Consider the following 23,254-nt stretch of genomic DNA (forward strand, 5'->3'; position numbering starts at 1 on the left):
ACATGTCATAACTCGTAAAATGTTTCCATGGTAGGACTATCCACTGTGCAACACTTACCTTTGACTAAACCACTGCTGAATAAACCACTCACACTGAAATTGCACATGTTATCACGTTTTAAATTATTCGAATTGTTTGTACAATGAAACGACAATGTTTGAAGTGGGAGCACTTTTTTATGGCGACGACGGGAGAGCTGGGAGGAGGGAAAGAGGTGGGGGGAGAGAGGTGGGGGAGGGAGAGAGGTGGGGGGAGGGAGAGTGGTGGGGGTTGGGGGCGAGGCAACGCCGTAGTCACTGCGCAGGGCGCAATCCCCCAGTGCTAAAACTGAACTTACTTATCTACCAGTTACGTGTTACTTATTTATTGGATATTTACTTTAGTTACTTATTTACTGTTTTAAGTTCACTCGTTTCCAGTTAGTTTGTTTTCTTTGTGCACGTTATGATTTTAATGTTAACAATTGATAGTGGAATGTATTTACAAATGTAAACTTCGTATTAATATGATGGAATTAAGCTGCGGTAACGACGTTAAAGATATGAATGCATGCGGGGTATATGGAGGTGCGGGCTATCTGAAATTTGTTTTACACAAAACGCAATTTTTGCGAGGTATATGCGTCTGCGGGTTATATGCGGGAAAATCCGGTAATTGGCCAAACATCTGGATGGAGGATCCTCCTGATGAAGAGTCTTGAGACGCAGTCGGTGTCTCTAGACTATAAATGATACTGGGTTCCCATTAAGAATTGGAGGAAATAGCTTAACCTCGTACTAATCAACATTTGCAATATTTAAATGTGTGTAGGACTGTAGGTTAGAGCAACCTCCTGTTGCTAAAATCAATTAACTTCTCTCAGCAGCACGGTGTTGTGGTGCGCTGTGATGTTTGTGTATTGTTCTCAAAGTAGCTTCCTCATTAGAGCTGTCTGTGATGGTAAGGAATTACAGTCCATCGAAGATCATCGATTATAATTATCTGTTGGCCGTGGGGGGGGGGCGCCGGATTTTCAAAAACGCAAGATAGTCACTAAATCATGATTTAATAAGTAATATTTGAAAATACTTAAAAAAACACGCTTTAATAAAATGTGCTTTACGACTAATGGCAGAACTCCACGACTCCAGGAAGTGGCCCCGAGGCTTGCCAGAATATAAGGGACCGTGGTGATTTACAGCCAACGTGAGTTGAGCGTGGACAATTAGACCCAAGGCGAAACATAACATAATAAAGAATGTTTAATTTTTTTTCTATGATAGAATATAGTATTGTCATCAGTATGACATAAGTATACGAAGTTTGCAGTCGATACCACATTGGGAAGTGGGTTAAAATTGAGTGACAAGATTTGAGGATATGACAACAACATACGGAGTGAGTTAAATAAAAGCATGTAAAATAGCTTATTTTGCACATTCTTGTAGTACATTATGCTGTTAAGTCTTATGTGTTTTAATGTTTAAAATATGTTAACTCTGGGAAATTGACATAAATAAACATACAAATAGACACAAATACATTTCCTACTTTAAGAAGTTAATGTATTGACTCTACCGTACTTTCCACTCCAATATCGAAATCATCATGGGGTGATGTTTCTACATGCAGTATTTTCATTGTTTAAGTTGTATGTAGTGTATAATGTACTCTATGTAATACTTAACCCTGTTTCAGTTTTCAGTTTCATTTATTTGGTATAGCCCTGTGAGCCATGCGGCTCTTGAGTCGGGTGCAACCGCAACAAACAAAAGACAACAATTTCGATTTAAAGCTTTCGTGACTGCAGGGATTCATCTACTTGGTTCTTTTGGTAAAGTCACGTAGAAGGGAAGTAATAAAATAATAAAAATAAAACATAATAAAATAAAATAATTCTCACGACGTTTCGGCTACAACGCAAGCAGCCGTCTTCAGGTGAAGAATGAGACACTACCAAGCTAGGAGCTTATATATAAGCTGGGTTGGAGGTGGAAGAGCGCCTTAACAAAAAGAATGTGCATATGAAGAGGAATTTAGCATATTCATGGAAAATGCGTAGGAGGTGGGCGGGGGGGTTTCAAAGTCATATTATGCCCATGCATTATGCAGGATCAGCAGCACCAAGGGAGGGTGCAGGGAGTAGCATTAACAAAGGAAAGGAATGTTAATAGTATGTAGCTGCAGTTACTAAACAACCACGTAGAAAACTAAAGTATAAACTACATAAAAAAAAAACTAAATTATAAACTGCATAGCACCATCAGTATACTTACTATACTCTACAATAAGCTGAGTTACTAACAGCAAGTAATACATTACAATTCTACGTCGTAAAAATTATATAATATGCTTCCATCTAAACTTTATTCTCTTACATCACACGAGCATACACCGTACTATATACTGCCATAGATAAACCCTGCGGAGAATGCAATGCCAGTGAGTGGAACGCGGTCTGAAAGTCACCGTAAACGTGAACACAATCAGTTAAGATCCGAAATGGTTTATTACGTCCTTCCAATGATTGCTAAGCCAGAATCCATCTTCTCGGTTAAAATTGTCTCTGTGTTTGTATATGTGGATCGCCTCATGAACGAATCTCTCATGATAGCCAGATGGCTTTCAGAGAACCTCTGTCTTGGAGAAGTCAATGTCATGTGAGCCCACTGAGTTGTAACAGTGATCTGCCACGGCTGAGGTGTTTGTCCTACCGTGTTTCAGGTCTGCTTTATGTTCACGGATGCGGTCCGAGACATGTCGTTTGGTTTCCCCAATGTAACTGCTACCACAGAGGCAACTTAGTTTGTAGACGCCAGGGTACTGTATGTCTGGAACCACATCTTTTACAGACGGTACCAGATCACGGATTTTATGTACTGTGTTGAATCGGACCTGGATCTTGTGTTTAATCAGGATTTTGGAGATCTTTTTTGTGACCCCAGCAGTGTAGGGTAAGGTGATGGTCTTGAAAGGCTCCTCAATATGCTTAATTCCTCTTCATATGCACATTATTTTTGTTAAGGCGCTCTTCTACCTCCAACCCAGCTTATATATAAGCTCCTAGCTTGGTAGTGTCTCATTCTTCACCTGAAGACGGCTGCTTGCGTTGTAGCCGAAACGTCGTGAGAATTATTTTATTATGTTTTATTTTTATTCTTTTATTACTTCCCTTCTACGTGACTTTACCGAAAGAACCAAGAAGATGAATCCCTGCAGTCACGAAAGCTTTAAATCGAAATTTAACCGCCTCTACGGGGAGGGTTTCCACATAACTTTGAGATCCTTCAACAAGCTCCGTGATAAGAAGGCTCAGCTAATCGAGTCTCTCACCTTTCTGAAGAGATGCCGCGACTCTAAGGTAATACCAAACGCATTTACACTAACATCTGCTGCTGTAACTTCTTCTAATGCGAAACGAATTCTATCTAGAACTAGCTTAGCTCTTATCTCAGAGAAAATCAGACTTACGCGCACCGAACTAGATCAGTTAGACAAGACACTCTACAAATCACTCTTATCTTTGAGTGCAACAATGTCCACATCGGATTGGGAACGTGTACAAAAAATGACTGCCTCTTCAGCTGCCGCTATGTCGACTAAATGTAAGGACAACTTGATTTCCAAATTCAACCGCCTCTCAAACAAGAAACCGGACCCACACATTGAAAAGCTAGATGTTAACAAAGTCGTAATTAATCGCAGTAACAGTTCTATTTCTGAAGGTCTGAAATCCGTTTTAGCTAAAGGACTAAACTTTGCAGTCACACCTGGACACATACCAGTTAATGATATAATTGCTCGAGTAGATGTAGCTCTCAAGGGCTTGAGTCACATCGCTGCAGACGTAGCAAGATCTGAAATCTCTGCAACCCTCAAAAACGCTAAGATGCCAGCTAGCAACGTCAGCAAAGATGAGCGTTTTGAATTAGCTCAATTAAAAAAGAGGGATGACATTGTCATCCTCTCAGCCGACAAAGGCAATGCCACTGTCATCATGGACAAAATAGAATACAACAACAAAATTCAAGAACTACTCAACGATGGCAGCTATACAAAAATAAAAAGAGACCCCACCAACAGCCTCGTCACTAAAACCAACAAAATCATTTCTGATTCAACCGCATTAATTGATCAGACCAAACAGTTCTTGTTGAAACCTTCTGCAGCCAGGCCACTAAGATTATACGGCTTGCCAAAGATACATAAAGAAGATACACCTCTTCGTCCCATTGTCTCTACTATCAACTCCCCCACCTATAAATTGGCTCGTTTTTTGTCTGAAATCCTACGGCCTTTCACTGGAAAAACCACCTCTGCGGTAGTAAACTCTACTGACCTGGTATCGACAATCAAGGGGATTGCCCTGTCCCCAGACGACCTGCCTGATCAGTTTTGATGTGGTTTCCTTATTCACCAAGGTTCCTGTACCTGACACCATCGCAATCATTGAAGACTTGGTTCATCAAGGACTGAATGCTGGGGTACCCCCCCTGGTGAGACACTGCTTAACCAATACATACTTCACCTGGAATGGAACTTTCTACAAGCAAACTGAGGGCACCCCAATGGGCTCCCCCCTATCTCCGGTTGTAGCCAACATCTTCATGGAGAAATTTGAGACGGACGCCATCCAGACTGCCACTCTACGCCCGACCTTATGGAAGAGGTACGTAGACGACACTTTTGTCATCTGGCCACATGGCCGGCCTGCTCTAGACCAATTTCTCGACCACATCAATTCCATACACCCAGCCATCAGATTCACCATGGAAGTCGAAAAAGATGGCAAGCTACCCTTTTTGGATGTCCTAATCAAAAGGAGACCTGATGGTTCAATGAGCCACTCTGTCTACAGGAAAGCCACCCATACGGATGCTTACCTAAAACCGGATTCCCACCACCATCCATCCCAGAAGAATTCCCTCATCAAGACTCTATATCATATAGCCCAATGCATCTCCGACCAGGAACACATTTCCAGTGAACTCAAACACGTACGCCAAGCTCTTAAGGCTAATGGTTACTCCGACTACACAATCCGCAAAGCCATCACTCCAACCATCAAGAAGGATCCTGTTGAGGAGCCTTTCAAGACCATCACCTTACCCTACATTGCTGGGGTCACAAAAAAGATCTCCAAAATCCTGATTAAACACAAGATCCAGGTCCGATTCAACACAGTACATAAAATCCGTGATCTGGTACCGTCTGTAAAAGATGTGGTTCCAGACATACAGTACCCTGGCGTCTACAAACTAAGTTGCCTCTGTGGTAGCAGTTACATTGGGGAAACCAAACGACATGTCTCGGACCGCATCCGTGAACATAAAGCAGACCTGAAACACGGTAGGACAAACACCTCAGCCATGGCAGATCACTGTTACAACTCAGTGGGCTCACATGACATTGACTTCTCCAAGACAGAGGTTCTCTGCAAGCCATCTGGCTATCATGAGAGATTCGTTCATGAGGCGATCCACATATACAAACACAGAGACAATTTTAACCGAGAAGATGGATTCTGGCTTAGCAATCATTGGAAGGACGTAATAAACCATTTCGGATCTTAACTGATTGTGTTCACGCTTACGGTGACTTTCAGACCGCGTTCCACTCACTGGCATTGCATTCTCCGCAGGGTTTATCTATGGCAGTATATAGTACGGTGTATGCTCGTGTGATGTAAGAGAATAAAGTTTAGATGGAAGCATATTATATAATTTTTACGACGTAGAATTGTAATGTATTACTTGCTGTTAGTAACTCAGCTTATTGTAGAGTATAGTAAGTATACTGATGGTGCAATGCAGTTTATACTTTAGTTTTTTTTTATGTAGTTTATACTTTAGTTTTCTACGTGGTTGTTTAGTAACTGCAGCTACATACTATTAACATTCCTTTCCTTTGTTAATGCTACTCCCTGCACCCTCCCTTGGTGCTGCTGATCCTGCATAATGCATGGGCATAATATGACTTTGAAACCCCCCCGCCCACCTCCTACGCATTTTCCATGAATATGCTAAATTCCTCTTCATATGCACATTCTTTTTGTTAAGGCGCTCTTCCACCTCCAACCCAGCTTATATATAAACTCCTAGCTTGGTAGTGTCTTATTCTTCACCTGAAGACGGCTGCTTGCGTTGTAGCCGAAACGTCGTGAGAATTATTTTATTTTATTATGTTTTATTTTTATTATTTTATTACTTCCCTTCTACGTGACTTTACCGAAAGAACCAAGAAGAAAAGACAAAAACATGAACAAGAAAACATCTTAAAGTGAATATGTGACTATGTGCAAACAGAAAATTCAGGAAAAAACAGCAAAATATTTAAGAAAAAAGCACCGTACACAACGCTGAATTTTGTTTTCACGCGCACATTGCAGGATTGGGTTACAGCTTTTTGGAGTGGTTTTGCCCGTTTAGACTGCCAGATAATGTTGGAAGCTGGATAATAATCGCGCAGTGCCGGATAATCGATGATCAACTGTCATCGCACATTGCGTGATCTTTGCAATGTAATCTCAAGCAGCGATCTCCGATTGCTAGGAATTCATTGCGCCTCCGCTCATTTCGTCCTCGCTCACCGTCCGAGTGTGTTTAATTGAAGAAAAAAACAATAAGAAGGAAGAAGATTAATTCCTGCGCGTGGATCCTCAATTGCTTTGCAGCGCACGGCTGTCTTTGGAAGTGGCTGAATGGCCACACGGGACACTCTAACCCTCGTAGCGACAGTGCATACATACAACGCCCACGATGACAAGTTGGTGCACGGCTGCTTATTACAGCAGGCATATTGCAGCTACAGCCAGGGATATTACTACAGTCATCAGCCTGAAATTTCACCACTCGCCACCGGCTTAAGTAGGCATGGAAACTTATTTAGGCACAGATTGGAGGGTGGGAGGGGGCGGTTAGACAATAGTGTATACCGTTCAGTTTCCAATCCAACAAGACTACTTTCCATCGCATTCCAGACCCTGTCTGTAGACGTCTGTGTGCGTGTAAATTTGCATTTGCAAAGTTTATGTGGGTGGCGGGGGAGGGCGAGGAGGGGTTGTGAATTTAGATACTTGAGTCAGTTGTTAATCAAGCTGTTAATGGTGCAGAGGACAGGATATGTGCATTGTAATCTGATTTGTTTAGAAGCTCTAATGGCGGAAACAAACACCGCACACACACCCTTGTCAGTGCTTGGGTGGCACGGCTGTGGTGGATCTTGCGCATTCATCTGGGCTGCGAGGTGGTGGCCAGGAGTTGACCAGGACGGCGAGTGGGTTGCGAGCGTGTCGGTGTAGAGCTTTGGTGAGTGTTGAGCCCTCGTGCGTGTGGTTGGGTCCTCTCTGGGTTCTCGAGTGTGAGCGAGACTCTCCGATAATGTCGATGAAGTATGTAACATATCACCCCGAGTAACGATGCCTTGAATTGTTTCTATTCGGGGCGTTGTGATAAGATATAAGGATTGGAAATTGTTGTCTCATTTGTACCATATTTATATTGTTTATTGATTTTGTTAATGTATATTTAATGTTCAGTGTTTGTTTCTGCAGTTTGCCTAAATATTACATGAGCATATAATGTGTTTATAATTTGCATGCACGTTGATTTATTCCTCATGCGTAATTTCACGGACGTATCATGAGTGAAAGAAATCCGTTTTACTTGATGAATAGATGACGTTCTGTGCCTAGATGTCGCGTTCACACATTTGCTGTGAATATAAAAACCAAGCGCCAAAATGTGGGCTACCAAAACGAGCGTCGCCGCTCCTCGTTTTGGAGGCGGCGCCTCCGTCTTTTACTCTCAAGTGGCTCTTTTGCTCATTTCCTTCATGATGGCAGTCAGAGAGTTGCCAGTCAGAGAGTTGCCAGTCAGAGAGTTGCCAGTCAGAGAGTTGCCAGTCAGAGAGTTGCCAGTCAGAGAGTTGCCAGACGTTGGCAGTGGGTCCCCACTCCGAAAGAGAGAGAGAGACGGAGGAAGCAGAGAGAGAGAGTCTGAAAAGAAAAGGGGCCATTGACTGCCCCCTTTCTTGCATCCAGCACCGCCACGCGACGGTTGAGACGAAGGCGGCGGCGGCAGCAGCTGGGCCAGAAAGGGGCCGCTCTTGGCAGCACTGCAGGGAAGGTGCTGTACCACTTGCCACGTTGACCCCGGTCGTCGTGGCGTGCCAGAGCGAGCGTGGACGTGCCCCCACAGCGCACTCGGTGGGAGGTTGGCGTCACAAGGCGAGTCGCCTCTCATTCGACTCGCGGTAAAGACAGCTGCGATTTCTGTGCGGTCGGATTGCAAAAGTATTTGTTTCTCCGTAAAGATGTTTTAGTGAAGCTGCGCCAGGCCAGGTGATACCACCGCGCGACCCTAGCGATACCACCGCGCCACCCTGGCGCAGTGTAATTCAGTGCTGGTTTACGATGCCAAGCCACATAGGAAACAGCCCACAACCACGCAGTAGTATCCTTTGGCGTGCATCTTAAGATCCACTGTAAGGCTGCTGCTATAAGTAGCAGACCGGTGAATTAAGACATGTACATCGGGCCCTCAGGATGAACGGATACTCTGACCGTACTATCCGCCAAGCTGTCTCTCCCACCACACAGAAACAGCCACTTGAAACTCCGACAAAAACCATCACATTACCATACATAGCAGGCGTGACCAAAAAGATCTCCAAAATTCTAAACAAACATAAGATCCAAGTCCGATTCAGTACAGTGCATAAAATCCGTGATCTGATTCCATCTGTGAAGGATGTTGTTCCTGACTTACAGTATTCTGGAGTCTACAAATTGAGTTGCATTTGTGGTGATTGCTACATTGGAGAAACGAAACGTCATGTTTCTGATCGTGTCCGCGAGCACAAGTCAGATCTGAAACACGGCAGAACTGATTCTTCTGCCGTTGCCGATCATTGCTACAACTCGGTGGGCTCTCATGAAATTGTCTTTTCCGAGACCAAGGTTCTCTGCAAACCTCCCGGCTACCATCAAAGGTTTGTACACGAAGCCATACAAATATACAAACACAGACATAATTTCAACCGTGATGATGGGTACAAACTTAGTAATCATTGGAAAGATGTTATCAACCACGCAAAAAAGACTTAATTACACTTTTTTGGACAATCTTATCTGACAGGCACTATTTTACTTTACTTCACCGAGTGTTAACATCCCCAGTTATTTTTTGGCAGTGCTCTTTTCATTGTTCAGCCAGCATTGGTATAAACATGGGCATTTTCGTTCTTTTGTCTATCATGTGTATCAGACCTCCCCTCCCCCCTCTCTGTCCATTGTGTTGGCGTGTGTAGCAGCAGCCGCGTCCAGGTCGTCGTCCATTGTTTTGGCCCCGCTCCCCCCCCTTCCCCCTCCCGATGCGTTGTGCTTAGCACTCCGTGCTGTCTTTGAGCCCCGCCCCCCTCCCTCCCGATACGTTCCATTCATTGGCTACCACATTCTGATGAGCTCCCCCCCCCTCTCCTCCCCCCTTCAACTTATAAGGGATTACTTCTTGAATCGTTGCCTCACTTGATGCAGCTAATTCGGCTGTGACGGTCCCACCTGATGACGGAGAATTGTGTTGCCTCCGAAACGTCGTGATTTTTGTTTTTATTTTATTTTCATTAATTTTGATGTTTTACCTACGTGACTTTACCGAAAAAACCTAAGAATATGATGCCTTGCAGTCACGAAAGCTTCAAATCTAGAATAAGTAGCAGAGTTTTGCATCGTAAAGTGTTGTGATGATGCTGCTGCTGTGGTGTAGTGGTCAGCACGCTTGACTTGGAATCCAGAGATTCGATCTCCCGGCGCGGCAGTCGAGACGATGGGGCGAGTCTCCAAAATATCGCCCTTGCCTCTGCCCACCCAGCAGCAGCATACAGTAAGTGGGTTCACAACAGTCAATTGACAGGTCACGTGCTGTGGGGTAAAGTGTGGTTTAAATGCCAGCCTCTTCCAAGACGTCTGGCCAGCATGGAAGAGTAGGCCAAACACCCTCTCAAGGGGCTTTCCAGAGCTTGCTACAGTGGAGGCCCTTCCACCAGCAGTGACGTGAATAAGTAATTGCGGGGCTGCGCCTGCACCTTGTTAACATGATGAAGTGCTGCAGTGCGCCTGACATCTGTGAATGGAAAAAAACAGCTCGTGTTTCAATTTAAAAACTGTTTATATGCCAACTTAAAAGGGTTGAATTCACCACACCTGTATAGTGCGTTCTCCATCTGCGAGTCACTATCCCTGTGGCCCCTCTCTCTACTCTAAAGAACCATTCTACAATACGGCGTTCGCTTGTGAAGCAGCATTACGAATAACGTGCCGAATCTGTGTAACCTATGCCTTTCATTTTGTTGTATACATGTAGATGTACAGCCTGGGGGATAGTGGGAGGCGGTGGTACGTGACTACCTCACCAGCCTCCCAAGTGCGAGTTGGTGAACGCGTGGAGCATAGATGTGGCAACATGGAAGTACAGTACATCAATGGATTTTGTTACACTGCCTTCTCACTAAGTAACAAAGATGACCATTTGGCCACTAAGTGGAAGTGACGTCACCACGCACTTTGGCCAGGCTAGGTGTTCAACCTTGAGGCCACATGAAGTGTCGAAGGCTCGCTGGCAGGAGGCCACGACAGACCCTGGTGCCATGGGTTGACTGACCGAGATGACTGGCACCAGCTGTGCTCCCTCTGGTGCCCACTTGCTGCGTTTTATCTGTCCCACTCAGTTAATTCTTGTGAGCGTCGCTCTTCCTCCCACTGTCGTGGTTCGAAGGTGGTGACTCCAACTGCCCAGCAGCGTCCTTCACGAGCCTCCTCCAGAGGCCAATCTTGACACCACATCCATCTCTCCCACATCAATCCATCTATTCATCACAGACAGGGAATTTGACACATGCAGGATTTTGCTGCCGATGAACATTTAAGTCATAAATACCCTCCACCACCAAACAGTCAAACCAATTAAGTGATCATATGTACTGTTTAACCCACCCAATTATCATTAGCTCGGCTCACTGGTAAGTTGAAGAAAAATTCTCACTCGCAAATTGAGCAGCGATTTAGATGAACGGCATTTAGTTTTAAGCCAGAATAACGATCTTGACTTTGTGTATTTTTATTCTAACTTACTGGATCTTGTCCTGATGGTGTTTGATGTCTGGGATAAGTCTGTTGGACTCCGCATAAGCGTTTGTGGGTCTCTGTGCGAGTGTCGTGGGCCTCTATTATGCGAGTCGACGGGTCTCGATGGTAGCCCTTGGGTCCCTTGGTGCGCTTGTGGGTCTCTGTGTGAAGTCGAGAGGCAGTTTCACACCACCCCGCCCACATCCGGAAGTGGTCAGTCGCGACCGGGGAACGCTTGGCGACTCTGGATACCCAGAGCTGTCCAGGGCAGATTTTGGCAATCCTACTTTCGGTGCTGCCTCCTTCAGGCATGGCTATATTTGCCTCAATTCCCCCATAGGCAATGGCACCATCTCCGCTTCGTCCACCCTGCCCCATACGCTCCCCCCGATCGCCGCCGGGGGTGGAGCGAGGGTCCCCGTGGTGGTCCACACACCCCACGTCGCTCGTCCGATGCCAGTGTCGGTTTATTTTTCAAAGCTGCCTTCCAAGACTCGGTTGCCAATGCTGCCCAGAAATGTGTTGGCGGTTTTTAAATTTAAACACATTTTGCGTGTTTTCCTTTGCCCCCGATGGATTCCATGAGGACGTTTTTATAATAACGATAACGTTGACCGGTCGGGCAGTGCAGTGGTCATAAGTGCGCGCATCTTTCAGTCGTAACGTTACACTGCAGATAACGCAATTAATATTCATATTTATAACAGGAAAGCCTCTCTGATACTCGAGACTCCTTCAGGAGGGTCCTGCTGTGTTGGGTTATTATTTTTACAATTCCTCCACTCGTTTGTTTTTACGCGGGAAGGTAAAGGTGCAGCCCTGCAATCGTCTTCTCACACCACTAGGGGGGAGCTCTCTACGTGACTTTACCGAAAGAACCAAAGAGTAATTTATGCAGTCACGAAAGCTTCGAATCTAGTTTGAACCATCTCTACGGGGAGGGTTTACTCACAACTCACAATTTAATTAGCAATCTTTGGGAGAACGTTCATCAACCAGGCTATGCGTTAACTGTGTGTTAACTGACCCTCTGTGTTTTGCATTGCATTACACTTCTTAATTTTACTAAGTTTGCTTTCTGCAACTTTCGATTTTCTTGCTCTAAACCATTGTCTCTCCTCCGGCCACTGTGGTCCCGAATTCCACACTGCTCCCTCCTTGTCCCCACGTTTGTCCTCCTCCCCAGTCCTCTCTTTGCCCCGGCCCCTCCCCCCTCTTTCTATTTAAGGCCTCGGCACAGAGTCGTTGTTCTTCTGTTTGTCTTGGTGTGTGTCTCGCTTGGCGTGTCTTTGTGTGTGTTTCTCTCTGCATGTGTGTGTGCCTATGCTGTTCCCGTGTCTGTGTTTTATCATTCATTCTTGCCTGATGATGGTTGCTTGTGTTGCAACCGAAACGTCGCATTCTATTATTATTTGATTTTATTTTCTACGTGACTTTACCGAAAGAACCAAAGAGCTCTCGAGGGTATTTGGTCTACTTTTCCACACCCGAGCAGGCGTGTTGGCAGAGGCGCGGGGTACCCGCCGCACCTGCTGACTGAGACTTCACCACGGCAGTGAGCACCCATTCACTCTGCCCCAGTGGACAGAGCCCACGGGGGGGGGGGGCAATTCAAGAAACTCGCCCATTTGTTGCGAGCCGGAACTCGCCGGCTCCGGTTGACCGTCTGTCCCTGTCGCCCGTCTCCCCAGCAGCGATCGCAGCGGGCGCTGGCGGAAGGGTCCATCTGGACCAGTTGGGGGGGCCGCTCTCCCCCCCAGCCCCCCCCCCCCCCCCCGTCTCCCCCCCACCGCTGCTCAGCATGAGCTGGCTCAGCCGCTTCAACGCTCGCGGGGGGCCGGGGGGCCGCAAGGCCGAGCGGGAAGCGGCCGCCGGCGCCGCGGGCGTCGCCGCGGGCGCCCCCGCGGCGGGCCCCGTGGCCCCCGCCGTGGCCGCCGCTCAGCCGGAGCCCCCCAGCTCCCCCGGCGCGGACCCCGAGACGTGCCTCATGGTCTACAGGAACCACTGGATGCAGGTGGGTGGCTTCCTCGCGCCGCTCTTCGCTCTCTCCGTGCCCCGTCGCGGTCGTGTTCAGGCGGATTCGGGGAGCGGTGGCGCAGCCGTTAGCATGCCGCCGCTTACAAACTCGTTCCCCCAGGACGGGAATGAAAATGTTTGTTTATCCTGGAGAAATCCGATGAGCTATGAAGCTCGCGTTCACGGATGTCCAGTGGTGGGTCAGAACGTTACAACAACAAACAATACAAAAACACGATAGGAATGCAAAGTATAGGAAACGTAAGCGAATCACTAATTTAAATTAAGTATATGCGATCAAATTGCATTAGTTCAATTCCCAATCTTTGGCAAGGCAGCAAAACGACTGCAAGAACGGTCCTAGACCACACCAATACAACACACTACAGTCCGCTCCCCCCCCCCCCCATTCCGCCCCCCCCACAGTCCACTCCCCCCCCACATTCCGCTCCCCCCCACCACAGTCCGCTCCTCCCCCCCCATTCCGCCCCCCCACAGTCCACTCCCCCCTCCACATTCCGCTCCCCCCCCCCCCACAGTCCGCTCCCCCCCCCCCACATTCCGCCCCCCCCCACAGTCTGCTTCTCTCCCCACAGTCCGCTTCCCCCCACAGACCAGCAATGCGCTCCACTTGAGAACCCCGTTCCATCACGTGCAGATGGAGACCTGGATTTGAACCCGGGATCGCCAGTGATCTGACATTATAAGCCTCCCGGGCACTTTCTGAGTTTCCTTTCACATTGATCTCTTCCACAGTGGGAAATCACGGCTGCTGTCTGTTGCTTTTCACGTGCAGTATTTATGGTCATTAAAGCGGAGTTCTTAATCTCTGTGAGCATGTAAACGTCCACGCTGGGCCCTCTCGGCAGCATTCTCACTGCGGGGCTGCTCTTTGAAGAGGCCTTTCAGGCGATCGCTGCTTTTAAGTTGAGTTCGCTTTGAATTGGTCACATCAGAGCTATCTATGCATTTGCTTGCTCTTTAGCGAATGAATGAAACACCTCAACTGCGTAGCTGGAACGTTTTCTAAAGGCCTCGGTTATGACCCCACTGCATCCCTCGGCCTGGTCAGTCAGGGTCGTTGTTTGCGGTGTAGTGGGGGGGCGGGGGGGGGCAGGGCTCCAGCAGACACTCGGCACCGACATTCGCCTGCTTCCACCGCGCCCAACAACACGCGGTGCACCCCGTGAGCAAGCGCCACAGTGGCTAGGAGATGTTAACTACCTCACCTGGTATACAGGAGGTCGTCGGTTCAATTCCGACCCTGCTGTATATTTGGAGTTTGCATGCTCTGCTATAAATCTCGACACGATAGGCCACTTCGTTGAGCTATCATTTGTGGCCAGGTTGCTTCTGAAAAATAAGTTAATACCTTACCTGATCAAAAAAAAAATAGTTAACAGTTTTGAGCACCGTCCGATGCCCCACTGGCTCCCCGACCGCTACAGGTGCTTAAGGTGATCGAGAGGAATGCGGGTGGGGGGCGCGACGGGGTCGCATCATCGACGGCCCCTGCCGACGAGAAGAACTTGGTGCGGAACAACGTGGACCAGATGCTGTACCTGCTGGCGGAAGAGCTGCCTCCGAGGACGGGCGGCATGGGCCCCATCCTGGAGTTCACCGTCTCCGACGAGGTCCTGGGCCGCGTGGTGTCGTGGGGCCTGCGCATGCGCACCGCCCACGGGGGCGTCAGAGGCCAGGTGAGGGCTCCGTCGCCGGCTCCTAAAATCTGTACGCAGACAAAATAAAAGCGTTGATATTCCGAATGACCTCCCATGGGCCCCGCTGGGTGTGGCGGTGGGGGGGGGTCATCGCGGCGACAATGACGACGATACCGTTACGTCGTCTGCCGGGGGTGGGGCCGTTGCTTGCTGGCGTTTTGGTCCGAATTTGAAAAACGACAACGCAAATGACTCGGTTGGAATCTGTGATAGTGAATCATCGCCCCCCCCACCTCTTTCCTGCGAAAAAAAAAACTTGCCAGAGTCCTTCCGAAGAAGAGTCATGAGACCCGGTGAGGCTCTCCTGGGTGAACAGGGGTGGTGGTAGTAATAATAATTAGAATGGCACGAGTACCAACGTGTCGCCACCTGCAGGGACAGATGGCGGGAGGCGAGGGGTGAGTGGGGTTGGGTTGGGGGGCTCAGTGGTGTTTGTGTCTCGCTTGGCTTCCAAGTGCCACTCCCTAAATAATGCAGCGTCTCAGCGAGGCGAGGCATTGTCCGCGCACCACGGTGTGAGCTCCGCTCGTCAGCTCCATGCCTCGGGAGCGCAATTTAGTTCGTGCTCCGGGCACGCTGCCACGCGCACCAACGGGGCGGTTGCTAGGCGTGTAAGAATGGCCACGTGCGCACGTGTACGCTACACCCCGCTCCCTTCCCGTGGTACTCGGTGAATCGTCACCATTCGGTATTGCGATTCAATGCAACTCTTGCTGTCTCATGGAGTCTGTCTCGTCTGTGTTGTCTCGTTTTTGCCGAGTTCCGTCCGTGTTTGTCTTGTCTGTGCAGTCTGCGTCGTTCTATCCATCAGGTCTGCCAGTTCTGCACTGTCTTACGCTTTTTTCGGTGTGTCACATTTGCGTTTCCGCAGTCATCACAGCGGTCACTTGGTTTTGCTTATACTGAGATATCGCAATGACCGCAATCGCCTGGAAAGCACCCGATCATCGCAAGTCGTGCGAGTGGCCCATCCGTCTGCTATGAAGAAGGAACTTTGCCCAAAATGTCACCTACTGTACACATTCTCCTTTGAAGGGCCACAGTGGTGTTAATGAATATGTTGATTTAACACGTAGGCTGGATGCATGTGTCGAGTTTATTGTTGTTATCTATTGCTAATAATACTCATTGCCTCACACTGTCATTTGCCATTTAAAGAAAATATTGGTTTTTAAAAAGTGCCAACGGTGATGGGGGGCACTGACGCTCGCATGACAATGTAGCCTGGGCACATTCCGCCAAAGTCTGGCTCATGCCTCCCCCAGTCTCTCAAACCACCACCACCACACCCCCCGCTCTCCCACCATCCCTTGAATTTGACTTAGCTTTGCAAGGGCTATGTCCCGAAGCGGCGTCATTCCACGCCAGCGAACTTGCCGTCGTCACAAAGCAAAGTGAACGCGCTGTGCGCATGTGCGTGTGCGTGTGTGCGCACATGCGTGTGTGTTGTGTGTTTTATGGCTGCTTGTGTTGTGCAAGCTCTGCGTTCGAAGCTGCGGGCCTCACGACATTTGGCTGCGTCTGGAAGAGTGTTCTTGCTGCGCTGGGCAGTCGACGTGCGACAGCTCTCGCCTGATTGCGGGAATTACCACGATTCTGGGTTGTGATTTGATCCAAGAATTAAGGTTTTAAAATATTTGTTATTTATGTCGTGGTGCTTGAAGCGTCTGTTAAATGGATGCGTCACGCGAACCAATTTCCATGTTTACGAATCAAACTCGAGTGATTCGTTCACGCGGGATTCGATATTAATATTAACTGGACACCGTGAGGCTTTCATGGGTCATCGGGGTTATTTTACCATACCTCACCAAGCGGGTTAGTGTAGACTGAGAGCTTAGACATCGGAGCGTAGTACGGTACAACAACGGATTTTGCAGCACTCCCCTCTGCTGCCCACAATGTGACCCAGCAGCAGCAGTAGCAGCAGCCACCTGTCCACACCTCCTGTGACGATGCACGGCGGTTGCCCATCCCAGCACAAGGCCCGAGCCTGCAAGGGAGAGCTGTGTGTGAGATTGTATTATTTGTAATTCATGGAAATAATGTACAATCGTATGCTAATGCAAACAAGAAGGCACGAAAGGGACAAATAAATAATTGGTTCTTGACTAAAATTGTGACCGTGAGTTGTGACTGTGATATTGCCAACATCCACCTTCTGGGTGCTTCCATGTGGCATGGTTATAAGGTGGTCAAACGGGTTGATTTGTCTCTTTGCATGATCTCTCTCTTCCACTGCACACCGAAGCCGTGCCACGGCCGTGCAGGAGGGGCTAGATAATTTCTCCACCGCAGAAGCCGATCCGTGCCACAGGCGTCCCGCTCGGTGAACGAGTCGAGACACACGTATATGGGCGCGGTGACGCTGCGCTTTAGAACTGCTTATTGTGTTTAGTTTGTTGTCCCTTCCACAGCACTTCTGATTATCATAGTTGGTTACGTACGGTACGAAAAACAGTTTTACATACATACTGCAATGATTGCATCGTTCTCCCCATGTTTGGCCCCGTTTGGCCCCGTTTGGCCTCGAGCCAGATTCAGACGTATTGTGAATCTAGCGTAGTGCCCTTTAGTTCTGGCTCAGCACGGCAAACGCCCAGTCCAGAACCATGCGTACCGTGAGTTTACCCTTCGCTGGCCTCAGCTGAAATGCCCCAGTGGAGCACGGGGGGAGCTCAAGTGGGAATCTCCGTGAACCTCGTGCTGCGCAGGATGCTGTTGACGAGGAGGACGAGGAGGTGAGAGCAGAGCAGCTCAAGATGTACGAGGTGCTGGTGTCGCAGTCCCACCAGCCCCTACTGCATCACAAACCCATCCTTCACCCGCTGCTGGGGTTGATGGCCGCGTGCGCCAACTCGCGCTCTCCCAAGGTGAGGCCGTTCCCTCCCTCCACCCCACCCCTGTGGCGCTGCGGATGGCGGGAGCCGGAACTCAACGGAAAAGCTTTGCGTCTCCCTCTCCTCGTTCTCGTCTTGTACGGCGGGGTGCTGCTCGGTGATGTTTCCGTGTTCGTGTCGAGATTTGCGAGTGGGCGAGTGGAGCAGCCTCACGCTGGTCATCTGGACGATCGAAGCGCGTAGCGGCATACTGCGAGGTCCCTTGTTCTAGATATCGATTCACTTGGACACCTGGGTGAGATTCCAGCAGCAGCGTGGTCCCTGTCGCCTGCAGGTGGAGACCAACCTGGTGCTACTGCTGAGCCAGCTGTGCTCGGTGCTCGTCAAGGACCCGGCCACACTGGAGCTCGTCTTCAACGACCACCCGTCCCCGCTCGCCCCATCGGGCGGCGGCGCTGCCGGCATCGCGGGTTTCGCACCGCGTAACGACGCCCTGGTGTTCGCGCTGCTCGTGGGCTACGTGCACCGCGAGGGCTCGCTGGGGCAGCAGGCGCGCGACGCGCTGCTGCTCATCATGTCACTGACGGCGGAGAACCGCTCGCTCGGGGAGTACATCGCCGACCGCTCTGATTTCTGCCCGGTGAGAGCCCGGCGTTGCCGGGGTTGCCGATTCGGCGGCGCGAGGTCCACGATGACTGAATCCGTAATTGGTGTTCGGGTCGGGCCATCGATGATATTTTGTTGAGCGTGAAGGCAGCAGCGATCTGTGCAGGAGCCGGAGGGCAATGTCGAAGTGTGCTGCTGACCACAACGAGAGGGCTTCAGGAGACAGTGGAGGAGCGTAGACTACAGTGCCCACACCCACCCAAGGCCACCTAACTGTCTGAACATGTGTCTTGAAATCCTCCACCACCAACCCGACACGGTCAAACAAATTAAATTATCACTTTGTGAGGCATTTTACTGGGCCAGTTATTGTATCAGCTCACCGGAACATTGGAGGGGAATTCTCATGTTTATGAAGGCACGATGTTTGATTTGGATATCTGTCAAATGTCTGGGAAAAAATTATTCCAAATGTAATGTAGAGTTGTGGTCAAATTTGCGCTTAAAAAAAACCCCCTCGTACACCGCGTGGCAATTTAATTAGTTTGGCTGTTTCGGGTGGTTTCATGACACACATTTGGTCAGATCTTTATGCGTAAAGATAATTCTATCGTCTTATTTTGGAAAATATTGTTTGATTGTCGATCTTAATTTTACAAAACGTTCTCATTTCGAACAAAATATATCTGATATCACGAATAATAATACAAAAATAGCGATCTGATGTATTTTGCTTGTTTTTGCCATGCGTTGTTTGGCACGATGCCCGACGTTTCGCTCGTGCCGGGAGCATTCTCAGGAAGCGAACTTGTGGTTTGTAAAATATAGTGATTTCTGATATAACGCCGCATGTTTTCATTATGCGAATTGGATATAACGCAATGAATGTTTCAGGTAACACATTTTTTATAACGCGATCGAGTGAACAGAACTAGGTCGGGCGGGTAGGAATAAGCGGTTGTACGGCTGCCTCGGCGTAACATTGCACAAAGCGGGATGCTGCTGGATGCTTCTAGATCAGTGGTTCTTAACCTGGGTGCACGCACCCCCTGGTGGTGCGAGATGCCCTATCTGGGGGTGCGAGACGTGGCCATATTATTTTAGAAGGTAAATCATCGGAACACAAATTAAGCACGGGGACGTAAGTACAACTACTTTGTGTCATCAAACCTAAGTGTTTATTAACACTTTACATTTTTTTTTACGATTGAGAACCAAAGGAGTGCAGGCTGCAGTAACAGTTTAGAACCACTGTTCTAGATGCCTACCCACGTGCCTCAATCCCTGTTCAGCCTGCGTACGCATCTCGTATGTTATTGCGGACTGTGCTTTCCCCTATATTTTCTTATTTTAACGCGATTTTTCCATAGCGCGGTGTTCTTCAGGAACGCAATTACTCCCACCGCGTTATAGGTGAACATACTGTATGACTTAATATAAATGGTGGAAAGACAGCTGCAGTGTGGAGGGAGGGGGAATTTCACAGCTGCACACAAACTTAGCCTCATCCCCGAACCTTCCAGGTGCCTAATGTTGCGGCATTGTCAGGAGGTCGCCGTGGCCACTATCACATCGTTTTTCTCGGCGACGAGATCCTGTCGTCGTTGTAAGGTCAACACCGGACCTTGTAAGGGTCTCTCTCTCAGCTTCTGGCTTTTGGTCGTCCCGTAGACCCCGCTGGCCTCTGGGTGCTGCGTCAGTGCACAATGTTTGGTGTGCTCTTCACACACTTTTTTTTGTGGATTTGTTTGACATTGCATGACCCTGCAAACTTTACCCATTGCAGTGTAGAACGTTGTAAAATCCTTAATGGGTAACTGACGTCAGAAATGCAGGAAGGGCGAGTGGTTCATTGAGAATGTGTGTCAATGTGCACCTTGCACCCCTTGCATGTTATCCGGAATATCGGATAACAGGCAAGGCAGTTCTGACAGGCGTTTATGACGCTCCATAAATTCCACGTTGTTGAGCAACTGGGCAGCAGCAGCATCGGGCGGTCGCTACCGCACCCGCAAAGCCTGCCATTGGTGTGCACACGCTTTCATCACATTTTTTTTTCCATTTTAGGATTGTGTTTTTTTTGTTTTCCTCCCTATTACATTCCATCTGCATAAATCTTATTTTGACTCTGCCGTGGTGTAATGGAATACATGCTGGAGTTGCATTCTTGAGGTCGCCAGTTCGCTCTCCCTGGACGCAGCAGCTGTCCCTGAACAGGATGCGATGGGCCGGACTTGGTGATTTCATCGGCATCACGAGCCATGTCGCGCTGGGCCTGTCTTGTACGGGGTTTCCCACCTTCAGGAGGCAGGATGTGGGGCAAGCCGTCACTTTAAATAAGGGCCCGAGTAAACAATCGCAAACAGGTTGCTACATTGCTTATTGAAAACAAAACGCAACTAACGTTCCCGGCTGCCGTTTTAATGGAGGAGTCGATGTCTTCTTCCACCGCTCCAATGCCCACTGCCCAGGCTCGGGTTCACCCAAACAAGACGTTAAATTGTGAAATACAATTCTGGAAAACTGATATGGTGTTAATCGTCATTAAGCGAGAATTAATAATGTTACGGTGAAATGTTACATCGCACAGCCCTGTGACGGATTCCTGGCGGGCAGCCCTCCTGTGTACCGAGACCGACGCTGCAGCTCGCGCCGGTCCGGTCCACGGCGTCGCGTCATTCACGCGGCTGCCGGCGCTGACCCCGCCTGCTGGTGCGACGCTTGTTGCAGGTGCTGGCGACGGGGCTGAGCGGGCTGTACTCGTCGCTGCCGCGGAAGATTGAAGTGAGTTCCGACGAGTGGCACTCGCTGCGCCGGGAGGACTGGTTGGGCGTGCCGGCCCTCGTCAGGTTCATGAACTCGCTGGAGTTCTGCAACGCCGTGGTGCAGGTGAGCGCCGGCGAGTGTGGGTCACCGCGGGTGAGTGTGCTTGGTGAGTGTGCTTGGTGAGTGTGCTTGGTGAGCGTGGCTTGTGAGTGCTCGTGAGCGTGGGTGAGTGCGCCCTCCACAATGCGGCCGGCTGCTGGACTCGGATCGATTCTCTGCGCCCTCACGCAACGATCCAGTGAATTGTTACGATTCAGGATTTGAGAATCCATTCTAAATGCTTTTTGACAATTTTTAAGTGGTCTGTCTGTCCGTCTCTGGATTGGGAATTGGTGGGGGGGGGGGGCAGTTGCGACTACTCCCGTATACCTGGTCCAATTGTTAATCTTTCATTGCTATTGCAGATTTATCCTAAAGAAAACCGGCCAAATCATTAAATGGGTTGCCCATATCAGAATTCTCATGTGCGGTTGCGCAAGGGTGTCCTCATCATTGATCACGTGATACGTCTGCCATCTAGTGACAAAAGCTATGCCCTATTCAGTGTGCAATCCTGACTGAAATTGCTTTGACATAGGTTACGGAACGATTGCTTTATTGAAATATGTTTGTAATTGAGACGTCATGCTCCTGCGATTGAACTGTCAGATTTCCGCCGTCTGTTTTTTAACATCCTTCACCGGGCTCCCCTCCCCGCAGGTTGCTCACGAGGTGGTGAGGAATCAGCTGATAAAGTACATCTACCACGGGTTTCTCATCCCAGTCATGGGCCCAGCGCTGGACAAGGTGAGATAGACCGCGCGTACACACGTTCAACCCTACCGCTGCGTCAGCCGGAGCTTCTGTCTTTGACCAGGATGAGGAGCTGTTCTGGGCACAGATAAAAACTTTGAAAGACCAACAGTGGACCCCAAGTGCATTGCACTACAAAGGCTCATATAGACAAATGTCACGTCAACTGTTGTACAGAACGTTTGTTTCCCAGCTTCACCGCAATAATGTCGCTCTGTGATGAAGTTGTTCGTGACCGTGAGCCTTTCAGTGTAAACTATCTCAAATGAGTACCTGGAGCGCTGTGTAAACATTGCCGTTTGGGAGACAAAGGCGGCCGGGTGTGCTCTTGGCACGGCACCCCGTCGTGTGCCGTGCCAGCCTTCATATGTGCTACTCGCTAACTTGCCATGACGGGGGATCTTTGTCTTTACGCGCGTGCGTGCGTTTCGGTGCGCAGACGCTGGTGGAGGAGCAGATCGCCAGCACAGCTTACCTGGACCTCTTCCTGCGAATGGTCACGGAGCCGTCGCTGCTGCGCACCTTCCTGCACTTTGTGCTGCTCCACTCCGAGGATGACAAGCGCGTCCTGGACTTGCTCGTGGCACGCATCAGCAGCAGCTCGCGGGTACGGCCCCCGGCACCTCACGGCCCCCGTCACTCCACGGCCCACTCCCTCCCTCCACTCACCACGGCGCCTCGCGGTCACCCAAGCCTACGAGCCTAGTCATCTGCTAAATAACCGAGGATAAAAGCATTTACGCGTTCACGCGTCCATCCATCCGTCCCTTCGTCCCTCCCTCCGTTTATTCCTCCGTCCATCTTCATCCAATGTGAACTAAAGTTTTGTGTAAAGTTCCATGTTGCTGTTTCGTTCGTGCCAACGCCTCAACCGTCTAACTGGGTGTTTGAGATGACATGATTACATGTGACGACATCGTCTCGTCGACCGGCCTGGAGCGTCGATGTGATCATCGCCAGTTTAAAAACCCTCCCAATGGCCAAACGTGTGTAGGAGAGCGTTTGAGAATGCGTGCGTGCGCGCCATTGTTCGTTCCCCTGTTTATATTTTGCTTGTGGTTTGAGCCCCCCACCACGCTCGCGTGACGCGACGGTGCCGTTTCTGTGTCACACAGCTGTGCATGGTGTCGTTGGCGCTTTTCCGGACGCTGCTCAGCCTCAACTGTGAGGACGTTATGCTGCAGCTGGTGCTCAGGTGAGGCGCGGCCTTGCTCACCGCGACGCTCGCACCGCCATCTGGCGCCTGTCTGGAAGGCAAGGGTCGGGGTTCGGGGACTCTTCAAGAGCACGCTTTCTGCTGCTGTACGGTTGCAGGAGCTGGCAAAAGGAAGGAAGCGATGGCGAGTCTCCG

At 49.3% G+C, this 23,254-nt stretch overlaps 1 protein-coding gene across 3 annotated transcripts in view; it reads left to right on the plus strand.

Annotated features, from left to right (window-relative positions):
- FHIP1B (FHF complex subunit HOOK interacting protein 1B) overlaps nt 1-23,254 on the plus strand; it is a 48,444-nt gene that overhangs the window by 10,019 nt on the left and 15,171 nt on the right. For 2 of the 3 annotated variants that reach the window (XM_078881101.1, XM_078881103.1), the window contains 8 exons: nt 12,797-13,116; nt 14,567-14,818; nt 17,554-17,712; nt 18,014-18,319; nt 21,016-21,174; nt 21,811-21,897; nt 22,343-22,510; nt 23,019-23,098. In XM_078881101.1, coding sequence (XP_078737227.1) covers nt 12,904-13,116; nt 14,567-14,818; nt 17,554-17,712; nt 18,014-18,319; nt 21,016-21,174; nt 21,811-21,897; nt 22,343-22,510; nt 23,019-23,098 — 1,424 coding nt within the window. In that variant the 5' untranslated portion in view covers nt 12,797-12,903. Of the gene's footprint in view, nt 1-12,793; nt 13,117-14,566; nt 14,819-17,553; nt 17,713-18,013; nt 18,320-21,015; nt 21,175-21,810; nt 21,898-22,342; nt 22,511-23,018; nt 23,099-23,254 lie in introns of all 3 variants that reach the window. The other variant, XM_078881102.1, reaches the window with a different exon arrangement.

This window comes from Lampetra fluviatilis, chromosome 60, assembly GCF_964198595.1.
Source record: "Lampetra fluviatilis chromosome 60, kcLamFluv1.1, whole genome shotgun sequence".
NCBI classification, from domain to species: domain Eukaryota; kingdom Metazoa; phylum Chordata; class Hyperoartia; order Petromyzontiformes; family Petromyzontidae; genus Lampetra; species Lampetra fluviatilis.